General features: G+C 42.4%; 1 protein-coding gene across 1 annotated transcript; it reads left to right on the top strand.

Moving 5' to 3' along the window:
- The first annotated feature begins 506 nt into the window (after positions 1–506).
- GAL3ST2 (galactose-3-O-sulfotransferase 2) lies at positions 507–18,316 on the top strand. Its single transcript, XM_061637716.1, has 4 exons — positions 507–611; positions 10,935–11,021; positions 15,240–15,498; positions 17,501–18,316. Exons 1-4 carry the CDS (start codon positions 595–597, stop codon positions 18,314–18,316), a joined length of 1,179 nt encoding a protein of 392 aa, XP_061493700.1. The 5' UTR covers positions 507–594.
- The last annotated feature ends 508 nt before the right edge of the window (positions 18,317–18,824 follow it).

Raw genomic sequence — 18,824 nt, 5'->3', positions numbered from 1 at the left:
CACATGACCTAAATCACAGGGTTTGCCCTTGAGTGCAGGATTATCAAATACTCAGCACTGGGACCCCAATCTGGAAAGAGCAACTGGCATAGGGGTAGAGATTTTTAACCCGTCACCTCTCCCGCATCCCAGTCTGTAGCAGCAACAGAATTCCCTTTCTTACCCACAATCATGGGACAAAGAAGCTGGGTTTTCCATCCCATTGAATCTGAACTGGCACCCTGTGTCCACCTTGACATCCCACCCATCAAAGTATCGGTAATAACACTGAACTCTGAGAGAATTGATTCTCTGGTAAGTCATGGAGGTCATGAGATTCTTACTACAAGGTGGTTTGGGCAGCTTCTTACAAAAAACCAAACCAATCTTTGCCAACTCTGTCCCTTGATAGAAACACTTATTTTCATTCGTCTTTCAAGTGTATATTTCATTTAACAGCAGCATTCCATCCTTACCATTCATATTTCTGTATCATTCATCTCTTTACTTTGGCACCAAGCCATTCCCTTGTGCCTGCCTGGACTGTTGAGACTGTGGCACATTCAGCTGGCTAACGAGAAACTCGCATGTCATTAAAGCAGGATCAGCAGCAGAATGAAAGGCACTTGCAGGTAAGAAATAAGTAGTAGTCGTAACTTATTTTGCAGAAAGTATTGATGAATGTATGCTGTTAACTACTTACATTGTTAATATATCTGTAGGTTTAATAACAACTTATTCTGGCGAGGTAGATTTAATTCAAGGTGGGTTTCCATGGCTAAAAAGATCCTCCGTGGCGCAGAGTGGTAAGCGGCGGTAACACAGCCGAAAGCTCTGCTCACGGCCGGAGTTCCATTCCAACGGAAGGAGGAAGTCGAATCTCTGGTAAAAGGGGTCGAGGTCCACTCAGCCTTCCATCCATCCGTGGTCGGTAAAATGAGTACCCGGCATATGCTGGGGGGTAAAGAAAGGGCGGGGAAGGAACTGGCAATCCCACCCCATATATAAGGTCTGCCTAGTAAATGTCGCAAGACATCACCCTAAGAGTCGGAGCAAAAAATCTGAATTTCACATATACGCTCATGGGGTCTGAACTGGCGGTGACTGACCAGGAGAGAGACCTCGGGGTTGTAGTGGACAGCAGGATGAAAATGTCGACCCAGTGTGTGGCAGCTGTGAAAAAGGCAAATTCCATGCTAGCGATAATTAGGAAAGGTATTGAAAATAAAACAGCCGATATCATAATGCCGTTGTATAAATCTATGGTGCGGCTGCATTTGGAATACTGTGTACAGTTCTGGTCACCTCATCTCAAAAAGGATATTATAGAGTTGGAAAAGGTTCAGAAGAGGGCAACCAGAATGATCAAGGGGATGGAGCAACTCCCTTACGAGGAAAGGTTGCAGCATTTGGGGCTTTTTAGTTTAGAGAAAAGGCGAGTCAGAGGAGACATGATAGAAGTGTATAAAATTATGCGTGGCATTGAGAAAGTGGATAGAGAAAAGTTCTTCTCCCTCTCTCATAATACTAGAACTCGTGGACATTCAAAGAAGCTGAATGTTGGAAGATTCAGGACAGACAAAAGGAAGTACTTCTTTACTCAGCGCATAGTTAAACTATGGAATTTGCTCCCACAAGATGCAGTAATGGCCACCAGCTTGGACGGCTTTAAAAGAAGATTAGACAAATTCATGGAGGACAGGGCTATCAATGGCTACTAGCCGTGATGGCTGTGCTCTGCCACCCTAGTCAGAGGCAGGATGCTTCTGAAAACCAGTTGCCGGAAGCCTTAGGAGGGGAGAGTGTTCTTGCACTCGGGTCCTGCTTGCGGGCTTCCCCCAGGCACCTGGTAGGCCACTGTGAGAACAGGATGCTGGACTAGATGGGCCACTGGCCTGATCCAGCAGGCTCTTCTTATGTTCTTATGTTCTTAAATGACTCACACTATAAGTGCAGGGACACCTTTACCTTTTTTTTCCATGGCTGGTTCTCAGGTTTTAGGCAAAAGAGAAACATTTGAAGAAAGTTTAACGTTAGATGGGCAGTGTTTTTCCAGAACTCCCCTAATGACAGCTGTAATTTCAGGAGCTATTGATGAATGTGGATTATGGACTTGTGCAGGGATTTCATAAAAAATGTTTTATACTCCACAGCTGTCTGTTCATCTGATGCCATTGTAACTTTGTCCAGGGTTATTCAGAATGCCTGTTTCTTCCTCAATCAGTTTGCACTTTCTTAAAAATGGTGTCAAATTTTAGAAAAGATTTTTAAATACAAGAATGTCAGAGCATTGTCATTGTGGTGGCAGGATAAATCCTGCTTATAGCATAATTGGCCGGTGTCCCCTCTCCCAGCTAATAACACTGCACAAACTAGGTTGTCTTTTAGCTGGTGCAAGTGTGTGCTTGGATGTGTGTGTATATAGTTTATTGGGAATAAAGCTCCCATTTTGGGTGTGGATGGCAAGGTGGGCCCTTTGAGAGATTCTAGGGGCCCTTGTATGTGCATGCACACTCAGGAACGTAGGAGGCTACCTTATACTGAGTCAGACCATTGGTCCATCTAGCTCAGTATTGTTTACACTGACTGGCAGCCACTCCCCAGGTTTCTAGATATGTTAGGGATTGAACCTGGGACCTCCTGCCTGCAAAGCAGATGCTTTACCATGGGGTCATGAGCCTTCCCCTACTTGAGGCTCTGCAAAATAAACTTTCAGCAGTTACTTCTTCTGGATTATAGTTCTTCAGTTCCTGATAGAAGTGTACCCCATGATCCCACTGTATTCCCCCTTTCCTAATGGGCAGCTGTGCAAGAGATGTAAGGGAAAGCCTCCAGACACGTGGCTGGAGAAGGGGGCCATATGACTTTTCCTCCCAGATCTCACAAGGCCCTGGAACTGAAGTACTGTGATGTTTAATTACAAGATAATTGCATGGGGAAAATGTAACTAATCCATCATGGCCTTAGCCCAATCCAATACACATGCAAATATTTAGGTAATGAGCAAAATGAAGAGGATCAGACAAAGTTTTTCTTTTGCCTTTTAAAATGATACAGGCAAAGTGGATTTAACATTTTAATTACCTACAGGCTTCAAAAAGAATTGAAAGATAGACTAGTGCCTCTCTGAAGAGCAGTTGTCTCCATGTGCATAAACTAGTCTGCACGTTTCATGTACTTATTTGAAATCTTTTACTCTGCCTTTCCTTTATATATGCTCAAGGTAGCTTATGATATGAGAGTTAGATAAATAATTGTCTAACCATAATTAAATTAAGCCAAATGGGATTGAACAATGAGTTTAGCAAAATCGAGTTTAGCAGTCTTGTCCGATGCCATCTAAGGGCCAAACGAGGTGGAGTTCAATGAGTGACTGGATCACCCAATGACTTTTTTCTTTGGTTAAAAGTAACTGTACAGGAGCAGAAGATCTGGATGAGGACTGGGGCTGAACCCTGTGTTATTCTCTGGCTTAAATTATGTCCTCCCAAATTGCAGTAAACCATGGAGGGGGGCAAAGACTTGTATCTTTATTGCCTTTTCCCTCCTCTCATAGCAGTTCTGAGGGCACTGTCAAACTGTTACTGTTTTAGGGAGGGATTCAATCACATACAGGCAAATTCAGATTATGCCGTTAAAGCTGATTTGGAGCTCCTATACAAACCGACTTCCTTTTTTACTTTTTACTTTTTGCAGTAAGAAAAGTGATGGGGAAGTGTGGAATAATAATTGCTTTGATGCAACATCATATAACCTTCCCATAAACAAACCGGAATGATTGCTCATTAAATAGCCAATGTCATCTAATCTCCTTGCAAACAAATGAGGATGAATGTTCAATAAACAAGTGGCTGCAAGCACCCTTAAATTTTGAAAACAGTGCATGGATGAGTTCCCTGCAGCTGCTTTTAATCAGGGGGAAAGGAACTAGGAGACCATGTCGGATTTAGCCAACCTTATTCACAAGCAGTCCTAGTGTGATATACCCTAAATACATCATTTTGTAGTGGTATCATCATCATCAATAATTAAAAATAGATTATGATGAACTATAGTCATATCAAAATCTAGTTTAGCAGGCTTGTCACAGCAGGTTTTTGTTGCTGCAGCTAAATTTGAATAGAAGCTCCAACAAAATTCTTGCTTGCAGTTCAGTGTTTATTTGTTTATTTGGCGTCATCAGTGTGCAATTACAGAATACAAGAGGAATAATTGTAAAGCAATTTACAGTCTAAAATTTGATACATGGGAGAAAACAGGAAGGGATGGGAAGTAAACATTAAACACAGCATAGGATCTAGACTTGCACTTCCATTTGTGGAAGAAGCCAAGGCTGCATATACATCATACATGTAAAGCACATAATTCCCCACAAAGAATCCTGGGAACTGTAGTTTGTTAAAGGTGCTGGAAATTGTAGCTTTGTGGGGGATAAACTACAGTTACCAGGATTCTTGGGGGAAGTTACATTCTTTAAATATTCATTAAAAGTATGTTGTGTTTGTGGTCCAAGGGGAGGTGATTTTTGCTAATTTCCCCTGCGGCCCCCAGTGCTGCCTCCCAGGCAGTGAGAATATGTGGAAATCACCTCCTTGCCTCTTCCTCCAGTCTTTGTTATGGACAGAGTTCCACTCATGCGTAATCTGGATCAACTAGGGATAGTGATGAATTTCGCAAAAATTGAGCTGAAGACCAATATTTGACCAAGTTCACACTTTCACAAACAGAACTATCATTTCCTAAACATGTGAGAGATAGAGAGCGGTCTGTGATATCAAATCCGCTGGGAAGCATTTCACCCTGAATGAGTCAATGGGAATCACAGTCTCCAAGCTAAAGTTTGGAACTCTGCTCAACTTGCCACCATTGTTTATTGGATTGAATGTTTATGTGAAGTTAGAACTTGTCTGTGCCCTTCCATCTGACTTTGGTTTTGCAGATAACAGCACCAGGGTGAAGGCGCATCAAGTCTCTCCCATAATCTCTGTCTGTCCTCCCCTCCTGATTTTCTTTTTGAAACAACATCCCACTATTAATGCAGTTTGTTTACAAAAATGATTGCTTAATGCACGTCTATTTTGTCCAACTATACAGGACCACTGCAAGGAAGTGCTTGTCTTGGTGTAATTGCCCAAGATAGGGCAACAGGGATGGGAGGGCTTTTCAGTATGCCTTTGCGATCAATTCAGGGAGGCTGGTGGCTCCAATGTCAGTGGGGCAGTGAATCTGCTCAGGTTTTAATCCAACCTGTTCAAGGAGCTGTCCAAGATGCTAAAATCTGGAGCAGATTCACTGGCCCACTGACACGAGAGCCACGGGCTTCTGTGGAATCAATATACTTTTTAATTTAATTTCTGGGACATACTGGACCAGTTGTTTCTGAGAGGGGTCAACGGGCTGAATTTGTCAAGCCAGATCCTTGAAATTCAGCTACTGCTTCCTTACTCTTGAGTAGATTATGGTTATGCCTCACCCTGGGGAGGTACACCGAGACTTTTCCTTTGAACAACAAAGTTGCTGCTTTAAGTATCTTCTGAAGTCCCATTGAATTTAGTGGGACTTACTTCAGAGTAGACGTGATTAGGATTGCAGCTCACACAACCCCTCCCCCCATCTTCCCTTCAAACTGACAAGAGCAATTTCCTCTACAGCTGCAATCCAAACTATATTTACCTGGGAGTAAGTCCCATTGAACTCAGAGGTATACTGACTGACAAGTCACCATGCTCAAAAGCTGACACAGGTCTGATTGTGTGAGCAGGGGGGACTTCTCACAGCTTTGACCTCCCCAGATGATGCGTTCCCATTACACATCCCCTCCTCCAACCCTGCTCTGCTTAACGAGCAATATAATGATTGAGGCATGTTCAGCAAACAAAGGTGGATGAGCTCGCTGTGGCTTGTTCAGGGACGATACTGTGCAAACCTGATCATTTATAGACTTTAGCTTGGCACTGCTGGATGCTGGGTTGTTGTTTTTTAAGAGAGGGAGAGCTCTATCTCTCCCTACCACCTGATTGCAGGGAGGGAGTGCTCATCCTAAACTGGTGCCTGTAGGCTGGGAAGGGCTGGATGTGGGCTAACAAACTGAAACTTAATCCAGACAAGACAGAAGTACTGGTGGTCAAGGGAAAAACTGCATCAGGGACGGGGTTGCAGCCTGGTCTGGATGGGGTTGCACTCCCCTTGAAGGAGCAGGTCCGCAGTTTGGGAGTCTTCCTGGATCCTGCCCTGCTGCTTGAATATCAGGTGGCTGCGGTAGCCAGGAGTGCTTTTGGCCAACTTAAATTGGTCTACCAGTTGCGTCCGTTCCTGGAGGCAGTTGACTTGGCCACAGTGACACATGCATTGGTGACATTGAGGCTTGATTACTGTAACACACTCTATGTGGGGCTGCCTTTGAAAATGGTTCGGAAATTGTAGTTGGTTCAAAATGCAGCAGCCAGAATGTTAACTGGAGCACGGCGCAGGGAGCATATCACCCCTGTGCTTTATTGACTCCACTGGCTCCCAATTTGTTTCCGGGCCCAATTCAAGGTGCTGGTTCTGACCTTTAAAGCCCTAAACGGCCTTGGACCAATGTACCTGAGGGACTGCTTACGCCCATATGGGATTTAAGATCATCTGCCTCTGGTGTCCTCTGCGTGCCTGGAGTGAAAGATGTTAGATTGACAGGCACGTGGGAGAGAGCTTTTTCAGCTGTGGCCCCCAAGCTCTGGAATACCCTACCTCAAGAAGTTCACTCTGCTCCCTCCCTGTTGGTTTTCCGGAGACTTCTGAAAACAATCTTGTTCTGGAGAGCCTTTGGGAGGGACTGAAGGTAGAGCCTGACACTGATTTTGTGTCTTCTACGTTAAATTTTACCTTTGTAGTCCCTTTAGTATCAATCCCTATATATATGTATGTGTGTGTGTATATATATATATATATTGTATTTTATGTATTTTAATTGTATTTTATGTATTTTAATTTATTTTAATATTTTTGTGATTTTATTGTTTACAATTTTATTATGTACGTGTTTGATTTTATTTTTGTAAGCGGCCCTGAGTGCCCTATTAGGGTAAAAGGGCGGGATAGAAATATTTTAAATAAATAAATAAGTGAAAAGTGTCTGGAAAAAGTCTTCATGAAAATTTGCCAACATGTTAGTGTGGTATGTATTTGCAGAGCTTGGAAGATTACTTTTAAAAAGTAATAAATTACAGTTACATGGCCCAAAAAAGTAGTAATTACTGTTACAATGACAATTGCTCTGAAAGTAACTGATTACTTTACTTTTACTCAAAAGTAATCACTACAATTACATTTCAGTTACTTTTTAAAAAAAATACCTACAAGGTGCACATTTAAGTAGCCTAAAACAACATTAAAAATAAAGACACACATACAGAGGTAGTAGAATAATTCTTTTTATCCATAAGATAGCAATGGTGGTCTCTCCGCTGGTAAGTGAGGTGGGGAGGGAGGCTGAGGCCACTACTCAGATCTTTGCACATCAAACCAAGTGCAACCCCCCCCCTCAGCTAGCCAGCATAATCTCTCTCATTTAACCACCTCCTGGACCCTGCCTTGCCACCAACTGTCAGCTCTGCACTGAGTCAGCAGTGCCGGTGGGGGCTGGAAATTCCTGGGTCATTGGCAGGGAAGGAAAGTCCTTAGCCGGCAGTCTGGTCGTAAATCTGCCAGGTCTATGAGGAGGGAACCTGATAAGGGCCAGGCCTGTCCGAAGCTTACTTGCCAAGTCCGAAGTCCAGAAGCGAGGTAAGTAGAGGTCCGGGATCAAGTGCCAAGGGGTCAGTCCAAGAGATGTTGCAAGGAAGCAAGGAATACACGAAGCCACGCCTGACGTTGCAGCCAGCAACAAGCTGAGGCCAATGTGTGCCTTATAAGGAGCAGGTTGGACAGCAGGTGTGAGCCCTCAGCGTTTGGGCCTTAAGGGGACAGGCCTGCCTCTCTTCTGCCTGACCTTCTGCTGTCTACGTTCTGCAGGTGAGGGGGGAGTATCCTGTTCACTGTCTGCGTCTGGCTACAGGGCCTCTGCTGTATCTGGGGTGCTCTGCAGCTGAGGGGGAAAAGGAGCTGGATTCTCAGGAGACTCCTCCGTGTCTCCTTCTGGGTCTGCTGCTGTTACTCCCGAGTCATCCTCATCGGAGGAGTCCTCTGACGGGGCCATGACACCAACTAAGGGATACTCACCCAAGCAACATTTTTCCCTGAGATGCAAAAAAGTTAAAATACTGCAAAATGCAGCACAGTAGCCAGAGAGGGGGGTGGAGGCCTCCCTCATTGCCTCCTACCCACCTGTCAGCTCTTCACTGAGACAGCAGTGTCGGTGGGGGTGCAGGCAGAGCTGGAGATTCCTTGGTAATTGCCAGGCCGTAAGTCCTCAGCCGGCAGCTTGGCTATAAATCTGCCAGGCTAGCAAGGAGGAAGCAAGATAAGGGCAGAGGCCGTTCAAAGCTTACGTGGCAAGCCAGAAATCCAGAAGAGACGTCAGTGAAGGTCCGGGTCTAGTTTGCCAAGAGATCAGTCCAAGTCAAGGTTCAGGGGATAGGAAGACACATATTGGTCACGCCTGATGTTGTAGTCAGCAACAAGCTGAACCCAAGGTTTGACTTTTAAGGAGCAGGTTTGTCAGCAGGTGTGAGCCATCAGCGTTTTGGCCTTAAGTGGACAGGCCTGCCCCTCTTCTGCCTGACCTTCTGTTGTCTACGTTCTGCAGGTGAGGGGGGAGTATCCTGTTCACTGACTGCGTCTGGCTGAAGGGCTTCAGCTGTGTCTGGGGTGCTCTGCAGCTGAGGGGGAGAAGGAGCTGGGTTCTCAGGAGTTTCCTCCATTTCTCCTTCTGGGTCTGCTGCTTCTGGGTCTGCTGCTGTTACTCCCGAGTCATCCTCGTCTGATGACGGGGGCCATGACACCACCCACAGAGCATGAGGGAAGAGTGATGCTGCACAGAAACCCAATTTGAAGCACATGTTTTTCATCCACAAATCAGAGGAGCAGAAGACTTCCCCTGCCAAGTAATGCCCCAAAGTAATGCTGGAAACATTACAATTACTCCACAAAAGTAATAAAATTACTCCTAGTTCTATTACAATCAAAATGTAAAGGAATTACCCACTTGTTCCCCAAAAAAGTAATGAATTACAAGTAAAAATCATTACTTGTAACAAATTACTTCCAAGCTCTGTCATAGATAACTCCCACTTGCAGTTGTGAAGCACACAATTAACATTTCTCTTCTCCCCATGACCCCCCTCCCATTCTGTGCTTTACAACTGCTTCTACATTACTGATATGCTAAAGGGCAGAAGGGCAACCTATGACCCTCCAACTGCCATCATTGACCATGCTGGCTATACTAATGGGAATTGGAATCCAACAATATCTGGAGCTTCCCCAACCCTTTGCTAGCTAGGGTACTTCACCTGAAACTGCAACAACAGCAGAGTCAAGGTCACTCTGAAGTTGAGCGGCTTTATCCTCAAAGTGTGTAGCCAGTTGGTCATAGTGAGTCCTGTATACTCCAGGGGTGTAGGAGTCAGTAAGCTCTGGACCATTTGAAATAACTCTGCCGGCCAGCTACTGGAGGATGCAGTGTGAGCTGCAGAATGAGCTGTCCACAGCCCGCACTGCCACATAGTGGGCACAATTGTGTGTGCTAACCAATGTTCGGTTGGCTTCAGAGTGAGACTTGTGCCACTTGTACTCCAGTCTTCATCTGGCTTGCTTCACAGCCCAATGCTCCTCAGAATACCAAGGAGATACTTGGGCTAGAGAGACGCTTGGGAGCAATCGTGTCAACACCTGTTTCATCTCACCATTCCATAGTAATGTCCAGGGCTTCAACAGGATTGTCAGCTTTCTCTGCTAGAAAATACCTCGGAGCATTCAGGAACACATCAGGTACCACCAGTGTCCAAGGATGGGCCATCCAAATGGGCCTGGCCAGCTGCCCTCTGACTGAAATGTTTGATAGGTCCCAAACCTATTCACGCTTCCAAAGTTCTTCTTTGGAGCTTTAGGGGTGAATTATTGCTACAATAATTCTACCTATGAAGGTCATGGCAGTAGAACATATCATAAAAAGGAATATACATGAAAAACAGAAATGGTGTATTTGGAGTACATACCAGTCCCAATCATTTGTCCATAAAAGCTATTTTTCCTAGGGTTTGTCTTGATAATATTTGTTACATTTTGCACTGACAATGCATTTTGAATTTTGAATCCATATTCATAGGCAGATCTTGACCAGCAGCATCTGTTCTTGTCAATTTCACTCCTTAAGGGTGGTGGAGAAGGAACCCCTAGAACTTCTCTACCTTCCAGTGAAATCGGCTAAACTGAGCAGCTCTGTTCAAAAACCTTGTCCTTGCCATACACTATAACCTGGAGCTGTTTTGGTTTCATTTATCCTGAAAGTAAATTCCTTGGAATCTGCATAATCTCTGACTATAATTCTCATTGTTCTTATGGTGCAACTAATATAGACCTCTCTGTGCAGGTAGAACAAAGTTCCTTCATGTTTAGGCCATTATGCTGCACAATATATCTTTCCTAAGTAGCAAATGCAGTGTTTAAACCAGTCAGACATATGCAGTAAAACATTTTTCTTTAGAAATCACGGACTAACTCTCTGCTATCCCAAAGCTGAGCAAAATGGATAGTTTCTATATTAGCAGTGTATGCAGACTTTACTTCCTGGTAAAGACAAAGTAATCTGGGTTTTATTCGACAAAGATACCACATGTTAATTTTGGAGGGGATTTTGGTATTGAAAGTCACCCTTGAGAACACACACATTGTGTGTGGGGGGGGGGGGATAAGCAGGTGAATGAGCTCAACTTTCACGATTCTTTGGGGAAAGCCAAGACAATTTATAATAGCCCTGTGTCTTCAGAGTTAAAGCAGTACTGAAAAATGCAGAACATGTTGTTGTTCTTTTTCAGGTACTTTCGACAATTTACATATCTCACTCTTTGGCTGGGAACAATAGCCTTGATAGGATTCTTTCAGCGCAATGTAAAGGGTGGCATGTAAGTTAATTTTCTAAAATGACTACACTAAAGAAGATACCTGCTACCAGAAAATTCAACCTGTTTTAAAAAAACAAAAACAAAAAACAACCCTTGATATTTCTCATAGGCATACTAGGAGCAAGTGATTTTGATGGTGACAGCAATCTGACTTTTGAATATAATCTCATCTCTTCATTTGTTTATGGCATTTGATAAATTTCAGTAAACTGACTCAGTAGATAGTAGAGCCCATCAATTAAAACTACTTCCTACCATTTGCTTTTCCATTGCTTTTTACATCACATCAACACCATACACATAAAGCACATTTAACTCACATTTAAAGCACATGGCTTCCCTCAAAGAATCCTAGAAACGGTATTTTGATATGGGTGCTGGGAGTTGTGTGAGGAGTAAACTACAGTCCCCAGGATTCTTGTGTGGAGGAGCCATATGCATGAAATGTGCTTTGGATATATGGGTGTTGGGTTTTTTGCATTTATATTGTGCAGAACATGTTTTCTACAGCACTAGTGGGCATTTCTAGAATATTACATATAAGGGTCAAATGGGCACTTTTATGTATCTTTGGGGCATGCCCCAAAATACTATTTTGGGCTATGGTAGTATTCTACAAAAATCATAGGAACAAAGGAAGCTCTGTTATGTCAGGCTAGACTATTTGAACATTTAGAATAGTATTGTCTCCTCTGACTGGCAGCAAATGACAATATTTGGCCAGCTGAATAGCCTGAATATGGTCCTTGTCAGTGTTTATGGTAAACAGAAGTCATGTGGACATGAAACTATCAGAATATGTGGATGTCTTGCAGATTTCATTTGGTGGAATATTTTATCCACAATGAGAAAATCCCAAACTTCAGGCTCTTTGGCAGAGAACTTTCATACCACCTGCTTTCATTATAACTGGAGATGTCAGAAATTGAACCTGGAGTGCAAATCACTGGAGCTGTCAGAGACTGAGACCTTCTGTGTGCAAAGCTCATATCACTGACACAGTCTCATTCCAAATAACTGGTTATTATGCCCTCTCCCCTGGCTCTGCAGAGGATTCTATAAAACTACTTAAATAACAGTTGGTAACTTTTCCTCCCTTGCTACAACAAAATCCCAAGTGGCAACTAAAAAGGGAAACACAATATGTCTTAAAATTAATGGATGGTTTGAAAAAATAGTTTGGGATTTTCTCATTGTGGATAAAATATTCCACCAAATGAAATCTGCAAGACATCCACATATTCTGATAGTTTCATGTCCACATGACTTCTGTTTACCATAAACACTGACAAGGACCATATTCAGGCTATTCAGCTGGCCAAATATTGTCATTTGGTCATCATGACTTATGTCCCATACAATAGTTAATTGGTGCCAATGGCACTCACAAAGCGAATGCATTCTCTTAACTGGGGAAAGTATCGTATTTTCCAGGTGTGAAACATAGCACTTTACTCCCAAGAATCTTATTGAAACACAAGTGATTCACTGACAGAATATTTTTCAATTGTGGGCTATAAATAAATAAGTGCCCTTTTATTGCTTTTTAAAATGTGTTTTTAAATTTGTATATTTGTTCTTAATGTTTTTATTGTTGTAAACCACCCAGAGAGCTTCAGCTATGGGGCGGTATATAAATGCAATAATAAATAAATAAATAAATAAATATATAAGCAGAAAACTATAATCTCCCCAATGTGATTGCTTTTAGATACATTATATGATGCCTCCCATATTCTTTATTATTTTATACTTCTGTCTTTTGTTCCTCTGAGTGATTTGCAATGTTAAAACAAATAATTTGTTCATATTTTAATTTGTTCAGAATGTGTTCATTCACATTTTTCACTATTACCACTTTCAGAGTTTTTGTCAATTCTTAAGACTGTTTGAACAATTTAAACAAAAAGCATATAAAATGGGGGGGATTAAGGTATAGTTTAAAGACAGAGAGATATTTCACATTTTAATGTTCTAGTATCAAGTGCATGTGTTTTTTCTCATTCAGAAGCCCTTATTACTAGGTAATGCTGTTCAACAGCCTGCCTGCTAGTTAGGTAGTGTGTCAAAATCCATTTCCAGATCACAAATCACTGCCTGTTATGGCCCCTGACAATACAGAAGGTCATCCATGATACAGACTTTGTTTGCTTGTGCTAATTCACAGCACAGTGAATATAGAGTGGATTGTATGCTGGGCATGGTGCATATTGCACATGTTGGGTGTGCATTTGGAGCCTGTTCAATGCAGCTCCATCTATGGAGTTGTGCCAGTGCAGAGGCACAGTCTCACTTTCTGATAGGGGGAAGTCAAGGAAATTTGAACCACTAGCCTAGCTTGCTTATCATTGCCTCAGTTTCCACTTCAGGTCTTGCCATGCTCATGGAACTAGCCAAAACTTCACCACTCATTCCCAAGAGAAATGTATCAGCAGATTTGAGGTAACATCACAAGATTTTGCAGTTACTCCAAAATATTTAGACCAACTCCTCAAAACAGCTCCGTAAGGACTCAGTGACATGGAATGCTGTCAGAGGCTGTGTACACATGACCATTTACTCTGCATCCCGTGCACCTCCACTGCTAGTTTTTGAAGCCACATACACTCAACACTAGTCACAATCCATATCGATGCTGTAGGGTCTTGAGAAATACTGTTATCTGATGCGTTCTTCCACAAACCAGCTTCAATTTGACTGGAAAACATAAGCCACACTCACTTTGCAGTTAAGTCAAGTGTGTACACAGCTGTTGCGCATGCGCAGTTGACAGCTTTATGAACAGGAGTACTGGGGTGGATGGGTTGCAGTCAGGGTCAGCAAAACCAAACAGGTAATGCACGTCAGGTGAAGATATCCCTTCCCCCTCTCTAATGTGTACAGCAGCATACAATTGCAATGTGAAATGCAGCAGGGGATGGAGAATGAAGACTGTAAACACATTGGCAACCAGATCAAAGCATTTTCAATAGACACACCTGGAGGGGGAATGGGCTGATCTGCCCATCAGTTGCAAAATCTCTGTGAAACTGAGTTTTAAAAAAAAAAAACGCACTCAAGTGGCTCTCACCAGGTTTTACAGCAAAAAGGGGTGGGGTTTGATTAGCACTGTGTGCCCCCGTTTTCAGAAGAGAGCGGTGGAAATGCACTGGCAGAACAGTGAGTGAATCTCTATCCAAACTCACTGCATTTTATGCCTTGAATATGTATATTATGCCTCTAATATGTACATGAGTTAAAGAAAACTGACAACTGTAATAATAATAATAATAATAATAATTTAATTTGTGGGTCGCCTATCTGGCCAATGGCCACTCTAGGCGACGTACAATTTAACAACAATACATTACATCATAATAAAATACATCATAAAATACAATAAAACAATAAAACAGTTCCAGTACAGAGTAGTAGGCTATTCGTCGTAAAAATTTAACCCTCCCCGTAAGTCCCAAAGGCCTGTCTGAAGAGCCAGGTCTTCAAAGCTTGGCGGAATACATTCAGGGAAGGGGCATGTCGAAGGTCATACGGGAGGGAGTTCCAGAGAGTGGGGGCTGTATAAGAGTGGAGTGGAGTGGTTTGAAAGGGAGAAGGGGAGGGAAAGAAGTGAGAGTTGTCCATAAACATCAATGGAGAAATAAACATTTTTACTGTATCTACGATTGTGGATCCACTTCCCCATCCCAACCTCCCTCCCCCCCCAAAAAACACTGCAAACAGGTCAATGAGTCCTCAGTGACTGGCTATAGGTGGGGAGGAAAATGGGAAGCAGAGTGGTTGGACCCTGAACAGAAGCTCTCCATATTGCAGGGATTGTGATTCTATTAAACTACCACAAGGGAAAGCATGAGACAAGCTGCCTATCTGTTCCCCTTAAAGCTGATTACTTTGGGGGGCAATCCTGGTTTACAGTGCAATCTTATGCATACTTGCTCGGGAGTTAAGAATTCAATGGGCCTAGGTCCCAAGCAAGTGCATGTAGGATTGCAGCCTAACAGCAGCACTATATTGAATTGTATCAACTGAAGGTACAAGTCTTTGAGATCAGATAATGAAAAGCAGCTCAGGTTCAAGATTTTGCATCATCCCCAGTGCAAAGTGCACAAGAGAGCAGAGAAGGACATAGCAGTAGGCAGTATATTATCATCAGGTGGGAAAGGTGGTTTCTGAAGTTTAAAAAGATTCTTCCCCTTCCTTATTTATTTTTTATTAATGTAGGCTGTCGCCTATTTTCAAACCTTGCCAACCTACCATGAATGTGATGTTCCTCAAGACACACAAAACTGCCAGCAGCACAATCCTCAACATCCTCTTCCGTTTCTCAGAAAAACACAACCTCACTGTGGCCCTTCCCTATCGCTCAGATGTCCACCTGGGCTACCCTCAGCGCTTCAAGGCAACTTTTGTTGAGGAGTTCAGAACTATTGGCCGAAACTTCAACATCATGTGCAACCACTTGAGATTTAATTTGCCAGAGGTAAAAAACACAGAGGGGACCTTGTGTAACTGCTGTTGCTTATTACACTGGAGCTGTCCATTCCTCCCCACTTGACTACAAAGTTGAGTTAAGCCAACATCTGTGATACATTTCCACAGAGATTGGGGGGACGACATGATGTTGTTAATTCAACATTTGTGATTGCACCCAGGTAAGGATGAGGGAGAAATTTGATTCAGTTCACATTTAAACGTTAATCTATCAAATTTTCACTTTACAAAACAATATGAGAACCAAAACACAGCCATTCTTCAAAATTCACACCTATGCAAAATTTTAGATGTAGTTCTCTAACCAACTAATGTTTACAAGAATGCATTATATTAGGGAAACGTGCAAAAATAAATATCTTAATAACAACATACAAAAATGCATATTAGGGAAAATTGCTTGCAAAAATGTGTACATTAGTCAAAACTGCATACAGAAATATATACCGTAGTCAAAAGGACACACAAAATGTATTTATTTTAGGAAATTGAACTAAAATGCTGATGAATGTAAAAAAATACAAATCGCTGCAGAAATGTGAAGCACTGAATTTAAGATTGGAAAAATGAGAATCAGATAACCAAACTTGACAGATCCTTCCTTCCCTCTACACAAGCTATACTGTGAAATGACTACGATTTCAATGAAAAGGGAAAGGAAGAGAAATGGAGAACATGTTAAGAAATGGGAAACCACAGGCCAGTTGAGGGACAAAAAAGTAAATGGAAGGCGGGAGAGAGAGGAACTTGGTCTCCTCAAGTCCCTAATACATTTTAGTAAGTATCCTAAAAAGTGGGGAGGGGAGGGATGGAGGGATTACTTCCATTAGGGATGGAGGGATGACTTCTATTAAAAAACTCCCCTCCTTGTGAGACCTGGGGTGGGGACCACTTCCCCTACTACATAGCAATAAAATGCTCAGTCAGTCAAAGCAGTGGTAAAAAAAAGAAAGGGTCCTTTCCCTCTTCTCATCCCACATCTTCAGCCTACCCCACTGAGCATAGAGACATACTTTTCTGTTCTGCCGGTTCCAGTGTGTCTCCACCTCTCTTTTCTGAAAATGGGGGCACACGACGCTAGTCAAATCTAGCCCCTTTTTCCTGTAAAACCTGGTGGGAACAGCTTGAGTGTGGGGTTTTTTTTAAAAAAATTCGCTTCTAAAAAATTTCACAACTGATTGGCAGATTAACCTCTTCCTTCTCTGGGTGTGGCTAATGGAAATGCTTTGATCCGGCACCTAGTGTGTTTACAGCCTAAGTGTCCTGAACAACACTACAAGGCTTTTGGTTTGGGTTGATTGGAGTCCCTGAACAAAAGCACTCCAAGGGTAACATTTGTTGCAGGACTTGTTTATGATACGGAATTTCTGCCTGTGGTGTAGCTGTGATGAGGGAATGGATGGAAGGATGTGTAAATTTCGGCTCTCTCTGTTTCTCATTTTTCCAATCTCAAATTCAGTTCTCCACATTTCTGGAGCAATGAGCAGTTTGTTTTTTTAAAAAAACCCTTTAAAATATTTTTCAGTGTTTTAGTGCAAAATTCTTCTAATAAACACGTTTTTGTATGCAGGTTTGACTAATGTACATACGTTTGCAAGCACCTTCAATAATATTTTATCAGGTCTCTGCACTTAATGAGGAACATGGGCAAAAGGTTTTGCCAATACTCTGTGTCTCCATTTCTGCCCACTTCCACCAGTGGGTATAACTGCAAAGTGTGCAGTCATTCTTCATTAAATTAATTAAACATATGATGGCATAACAACTCTTCCGCTGGCCCTTCCCCAAATGCCTGGCCCCGCACTAAGGTAACAGATTGGATCTCTACAGTCTGCCAAGAACAGGTAACACATCAAATTGCACTAACCCTTCCCTATATCCTGATGAGATCTGCAAGAGACATATCAATTGATTTAATTTTAGGATGCACGACTCTTTACTGATCATTCCAGTGAGGCTATACTTACTCTGTTCTGCTCTTTATTACAAAGGTAAGACGAGTAATGCCAAATGACACCTTCTATTTTTCTGTCCTGCGGCACCCTGCTTCATTGCTGGAATCCTCCTATATTTATTACAAGTATTCACCAGCATTTCGAAAGTCCAAGAATGTGAATGAGTTTCTGGCATCTCCATGGTCATCCTACAATCTGACTGAAAAGAACTGGAACTTTAACGCCAGGAACCACATGTGGTTTGACTTAGGCTATGACAACAATGCTGAATACAATGACCACTACGTCCAGTCTGTAATACAGGATGTTGAGCAGAATTTCCAGTTGATGCTGATTGCTGAATACTTTGATGAGTCCATGATCCTTCTGAAGAATACTTTGTGTTGGGATCTGGATGATGTGATTTATTTCAAACTAAACACCAGGAGTCTAGACAGTGTTCAGACTCTGAATCCAGAAAGCAAGGAAAAGGTGAAAGAGTGGTGTGCTTTGGACTGGAAACTCTACACACACTTCAATAATACCTTCTGGATTAAGATTCAGGAGAGGATGCACCTAAAGACTTTGTACAAGGAGGTTGCCCTTCTGCAGAAGAGACAGAAGGAACTGATGGAGATATGCCTCTTGGAAGAAAGGGCAATTGATGAAACCAGAATCATAGACAAGAAACTGAAGCCCTATCAGTCGGGGCATGCTAAAATCTTGGGCTACAACCTCAAAAAGGATTTAGACAATAAGACACAGGCCATCTGCCAAAAGATGATCATACCTGAGCTCCAATATACAGCATACATGTACAGCCACCAGTTCCCAAACAAGATGAGAAAACCCGTGGACTTTCCCACTCCATGAAATAAGATCCTATAATGATTAGGATATACCACTGTACCATATTGCAGCAAGTTGTGAAGCACCCTGTATTTCTGATGTGCAAGGCTTTGTTTGCCCTGGAGCCAGGCTGATTCAACAGTGTTCCAGAACACATTAATATGTGTGTCATCAGCGTATTGATGGCAATACACTCCAAAGCTCCGGATGTCTGTACCCAACGGTTTCATGTAGATGTTGAACAGCATTTTTGAAACAATGCAAGAACCAAAACACAGCCATCCTTCAAAATTTGCACTTCTCTGAAATTTGCAATACAGTTCTCTGGCCAAGTAATGTAAATCAGTTTATTACTTTAATCAACTTGCACAATAAAAACAGTAATAGCAAAGACGTTAAAATCAGATATACAAACAGCAATAAATAAATACTCATCCAGTATGATAAAGTGGTCAGAGTGTTGGAATATGACCTGAGAGGTCAGGGTTCAAATCTCCAATCAGCCATAAACCTAATTAGGTGACCTTGGGCC

Source organism: Rhineura floridana, chromosome 7, assembly GCF_030035675.1.
Source record: "Rhineura floridana isolate rRhiFlo1 chromosome 7, rRhiFlo1.hap2, whole genome shotgun sequence".
Taxonomy (NCBI): Eukaryota; Metazoa; Chordata; class Lepidosauria; order Squamata; family Rhineuridae; genus Rhineura; species Rhineura floridana.
Note: the sequence above shows the minus strand (reverse complement) of the source record. Positions and strands in the feature narration are given on the sequence as shown.